The following is a 6,000-nucleotide window of genomic DNA, read 5'->3' as shown; positions in this document are numbered from 1 at the left end:
CTCTTCTCTTCTCCTCTCCTCTCCTCTCTTCTCTTCTCTCCGTCCCCATGAGGAAACAAGCTCCTTAATCACACAGAATGAGTGTTTTTTGAAGATGTAAAAACACAGACAGTTGTTATAAAGTTATTGTAAGGGGAGAGAATATACAGTTTGTAAAGTATAAAAATTATTACGTCTATGGAGAGTCGCCACAAAGTATAGCTAAATAAACGTGTGTGTGTGTGTGTGTGTGTGTGTGTGTGTGTGTGTGTGTCTCTGTCTGTCTGTATTCAGCTCTGGCTCAGCCCCGTAAACCACATATTTAATTGTGTGTGTGTTTATTTATTTACTTAAAATAAATATATTATTTATTAACATTTTTACTTATTTTAAGTCTTATTTTTACTATTTATTATTCCATTTTTATGAATTATTTTACATTTATTTACTTATTTATTTATTTATTTATTTTAATCCTTATTTTTTTAATTTATTTTTTTATTACAATTTCAATCTCCGGTGTGTTTGTCCGTCTGTAGGCGTGTTGATGGACTTCCTCCTTTAATATATTATTTATGGATTTATTATAATCAGATTTTTATTTGTCATATTTTTTACATTTTTATTTGTCTGGATGTTTATTTTTTTTTATGTATATATTTGTTTTTTTATCAAGTTTTCTTAATTTATTTTAATCTAATTCTTATCAGTTATTCATTTAAAAAAAAAGCATTTGTTTATTAAAATGTTGTTTTTATTATTATTTTTTAAATTTTTATGAATGATTTTACATTTATTTGTTTATGTATTTTCTTATTTTTATATAGTTAAATACTATTTTTATTATTTATTCATTTTTATTTTTATTAATTGGTTTAATTCTTATTTTTATCATTTATAATTTGTACATTTATGTATTTGTTTATGTATTTATTTAAATTAAATGTGTATTGATTTGATCTATTATTTATGGATTTATTATAATCTAATTTTTGTTATATTTTTTACATTTCTTGTTTATTTATTTACATTTTGGTTCTTTGAATGATTTTTCTTAATTATTTTAATTAGTTATTTATTTTTTAAATGTTTTATTTAAGTCTTATTTTTATTATTTCTTTTTACATTTTTATCAATTATTTTACATTTTATTTATTTATTTATTTATTTTCATTTATTTATTTTAATGATTTATTACAATAATATTTTTGTTACTTTTTTTTACACTTTTATTTGTTTATTTACGTCTTTATTTTTCTTTAATAGTTTTTCTTTATTTAAATCTAATTATTAGTTAGTAATTTTTTTTTTTTAATTTTTTTTTATTATAAATCTTATTTTTTATGAATTATTTTACATTTATTTATTTGTTTATAATTTCTATTTATTTATTTATTTAAATCTTATGTTTATTACTTATATATATCTTATCTTATATCTACTTTCCCTGATCTGATGTGATGTGTGTGTCTCCGCAGGCGTGTTGAAGGATTTCCTCCGAGAGCTTCCTCGTCCTCTGATCACTCAGCCGCTGTACGAGTCGGTTCTGGAGTTGATGTCGAAGCGGCCGCTGCTGATGGGAACCGGCGTCTGCGAGAACGACCCGATCGACACGGATCACGCCGTCAGCCTGATGGAGATCCTGCCCGACGTCGAGAAGGTAGAGGAATATTCTGAAGCGTCTGTTATCCATGTTCTCACGTGTGTGTTTCTGCCAGTGGTGTGAAGTATTTGAGTAAATGTAATGAGTTACTGCAGTCTGTAAGAATGACAGCTAATGGTGGAAATAGGTACTGCAGTCCAATTCAAAATATGGGAGATCGTCGTTTCCCCGCCTCCACAGACTCGATGCTCAGGCGTGTCGCCAGTTTGAGCACGCGCAACAAGAACGGGCGCAATAGACAATGAAAAATTGTAAATTGGTAACGTACAGTATCACAGACCAAAACAAAAACAAACTTTCCAGCCTGGAAACTCACATTTCAAAGTAAAATAACTGTGTAGAAGTGTTTTCAGAAAAACAAATATGTGAACTTAGCATGTTTCCTCAATATATGCAAACATATTATGGTATTTTTATGCTTTCGTAGAGTGAAAAAGTTACATACAGCACATTTTAATGATTTTCTTGGTTACTTTGTAGTTTTACTGAGTATCAAATATATTAGCAACTTTTACTCTCTACTTGACTTAATTTTTGAATAAGTAAATGTACTTTTAAATCCAATACATTCGTGATGATTACATTTTGCAAGGGACTAACTTTCTCTGCCGCAGTTTATTACAGCGTTAAAGAAGCGATATTGAAGTAACTATAGCTTGTGTGTTTTGCCTTGACTTTAAGGCTACTTTACATTAATGCGAGTACATTAGCAGGTAGTTGTGTTTGATTTAGCAGACGAGGCTGAAACCAGCACATCCAGTGCAAGTAGAATATTTAACTTTACTTAACATTATTTTATTCATCCACTATATTGATGAGAAGTTTTGAAGGATATTGGTTTACTTATGGCCTTTATGTGCACTTGAGCTTAACTGAGACTTCAGAGTTTGTAGACGTTTAAGAGGCTGTTGTGTCGACCTTGATGTATTGCAATATTCAGTTTTATTTAGATTTTTTGAAAATAAACATAATTTCTCATCTTACAAATCAATTGTTTATTTTCACTGGCATGTCTCTTCGGTGTCAAGGTTCATCTATAGCCCTATTCGGACGGGATTCACTTTACCAGGGTATATGAGTAATGTAATTTTACCACAGGACGTCTGTAATATTAATGGCCAATGGAAAAGAGATCTCAGTAAAACTAGCAGAAGTGAGAGAGTAACTCGTTTTACACACCGCTGTCACTCCTGTCGTCATGTGTGTATTACTTTGCTTCCTGATATCAAGTGCGCAAACACACATAACCTATATTTATATTTATAAAACAGTAATGTCCGGTTGAACGATGTATTAATTAACTTCAGATTGTATTGTGTTGGTAATAGGCACTTAGCTAACGCTAAAAGATATTTCGTGCCTCTAACAAGTGCTTTCGATCTTCTTTCTGATCTTAACGGTGTGTGTAAAACACTTGAGTTTTGCCACAGATTTGTCCCAGCATCTACAAATACTTGAAAAACTAAAAACTACTTTTAAAGGTGCAGTGTGTGATCTTTAATGGCATCTAGTGGTGAAGTTACGAATGCAACCAACAGAAGTTACGGTAGCCGACAGGAAGTGATGTCATCGTCTGAGACAGCAGAGAGTAGCAGTTCAGCAATGAGGTTTCTTACAAGGATAAATTAAGAAATTATGTTTACTTAATTATTCAGTAAAAGTATATGTTATTGCGAGTATTATTGTAACTTGTTCAGCGGGTCTATTCGCACGGGATTAGCATTACCTGAGGTGATTTTTCCGGACCTTGTTACTGAAGGTAAACGTCGCCGTAATCTTTACTGATATTGTCTGTAATGATCACTGAGATACACATTCGGATGGGACTAAAATCACTGAAAAACTCTGGTAATTATTACTTTACCCCCCCCCCTCCATGTTAAACTAGTCCCGTCCGAATAAGGCTTATGAGCCTACGATTAAAATACTTAAGTACTGTTAAAATAAGACTTTTACTCAAGTCGGATTGAACTTGGTAACTTGTAGGGGTGTAACAATATATTTTTGTTTTAAATATTATAAATATACAAAATATTATTTTGTATCGCAATACAAAAATGCAAAACGATAGTGACAAAATGTACCGTGGATATTTCACTCAAAAGAGTTTACGAGTTGAAGAGTTTTAGTGTCAGTACTACATTAAACTACATAATGTTGAATATAATGTATAATAATACAATGGGGGAATATTTGTGGGTCCTAATAATGCCAAATATATTATGTTACCAGTGACCTATATTATTTTAAATATATCGAGTGACAGAGTGCAAGCATATTCGTCTAAAATAATTCTGTTTTCAGCTTCAGAATCATGAATATTTTTATTCTGGTGTCACTATTGTCCTGTGCTTTGGTTCCCAGCACCAAGCCTATTCATTTACACCCACAATAATATAAAACTTTTTATATTTTTTGTTAACCTTTTACCATATGTCTTGGAGTATCGCAATAGTATTGAATCGTGAGTTCATTATCATGATATGTATCGAATCGTGACATGAGGGTATCGCTACACCCCTAGTAACTTGTAATAGAGTTATTTTTGCTGTAAGGTATCTGTACTTTGACTCAAGTGTGGTTTTCAGGTACTGTTTACAGCTGTGGTCTCTGCTCACCAGGCGACCCTGCGTAAGCTCCTGGACCACCTGAAGCGTGTGGCGTCTCATCACGAGGTGAATAAGATGACCTGTCAGAACCTGGCGGTGTGTTTCGGGCCGGTTCTGCTCAGCCAGAGGCAGGAGGCGTCGTGTCACGGGAACCGGGTCTTCATCGACTCCGAGGAGCTGGCCAGCGCTCTGCACTTCAAGAAGCACATCGAGGTGCTCCACTATCTGCTCCAGCTCTGGCCCGGTGAGAACAATACACTCATTATTCATTATTATCGGTGAGAACAATACACTCATTATTCATTATTATCGGTGAGAACAATACACTCATTATTCATTATTATCGGTGAGAACAATACACTCATTATTCATTATTATCGGTGAGAACAATACACTCGTTATTATTCATATAATCACTTGTTATTATTCATTATTATCGGTGAGAACAATACACTCGTTATTATTCATTATTATCGGTGAGAACAATACACTCATTATTCATTATTATCGGTGAGAACAATACACTCATTATTCATTATTATCGGTGAGAACAATACACTCCTTATTATTCATTATTATCAGTGAGAACAATACACTTGTTATTATTCATATAATCACTTGTTATTATTCATTATTATCGGTGAGAACAATACACTCGTTATTATTCATTATTATCGGTGAGAACAATACACTCGTTATTATTCATTATTATCGGTGAGAACAATACACTTGTCATTATTCATATAATCACTTTTTATTATTCATTATTATCGGTGAGAACAATACACTCGTTATCATTCATTATTATCGGTGAGAACAATACACTCGTTATTATTCATTATTATCGGTGAGAACAATGCACTTGTTATTATTCATATGATCACTTTTTATTATTCATTATTATCGGTGAGAACAATACACTCGTTATCATTCATTATTATCGGTGAGAACAATACACTCGTTATTATTCATTATTATCGGTGAGAACAATACACTTGTTATCATTCATTATTATCGGTGAGAACAATACACTCGTTATTATTCATTATTATCGGTGAGAACAATAACAATACACTCGTTATCATTCATTATTATCGGTGAGAACAATACACTCGTTATTATTCATTATTATCGGTGAGAACAATGCACTTGTTATTATTCATATGATCACTTTTTATTATTCATTATTATCGGTGAGAACAATACACTCGTTATCATTCATTATTATCGGTGAGAACAATACACTCGTTATTATTCATTATTATCGGTGAGAACAATACACTTGTTATCATTCATTATTATCGGTGAGAACAATACACTCGTTATTATTCATTATTATCGGTGAGAACAGTACACTTGTTATTATTCATTATTATCGGTGGGAACAATACACTTGTTATTATTCATTATTATCGGTGGGAACAATACACTTGTTATTATTCATTATTATCGGTGAGAACAATACACTTGTTATTATTCATTATTATCGGTGAGAACAATACACTTGTTATTATTCATATGATCACTTTTTATTATTCATTATTATCGGTGAGAACAATACACTCGTTATTATTCATTATTATCGGTGAGAACAATGCACTTGTTATTATTCATATGATCACTTTTTATTATTCATTATTATCGGTGAGAACAATACACTCGTTATCATTCATTATTATCGGTGAGAACAATACACTCGTTATTATTCATTATTATCGGTGAGAACAATACACTTGTTATCATTCATTA

The 6,000-nt window shown here is 31.6% G+C and overlaps 1 protein-coding gene across 2 annotated transcripts in view; it reads left to right on the top strand.

The window, feature by feature from the left end:
• Positions 1-6,000, top strand: part of syde2 (synapse defective 1, Rho GTPase, homolog 2 (C. elegans)) — a 52,001-nt gene that overhangs the window by 36,001 nt on the left and 10,000 nt on the right. For both annotated transcript variants that reach the window (XR_013198343.1, XM_077218637.1), the window contains exons 5-6: positions 1,458-1,639; positions 4,264-4,495. Coding sequence is in view for 1 of the 2 variants with exons in the window: in XM_077218637.1 (XP_077074752.1) it covers positions 1,458-1,639; positions 4,264-4,495 (414 nt within the window). In the remaining variant the exon portion in view is untranslated. The remainder of the gene's footprint in view (positions 1-1,457; positions 1,640-4,263; positions 4,496-6,000) is intronic.

The sequence above is a fragment of the Siphateles boraxobius genome, unplaced genomic scaffold, assembly GCF_051911475.1.
Source record: "Siphateles boraxobius isolate OS27281-9 unplaced genomic scaffold, OSU_SipBor_1 77, whole genome shotgun sequence".
Lineage (NCBI taxonomy): Eukaryota > Metazoa > Chordata > Actinopteri > Cypriniformes > Leuciscidae > Siphateles > Siphateles boraxobius.
This window is presented reverse-complemented; position numbering and strand designations above follow the sequence as displayed.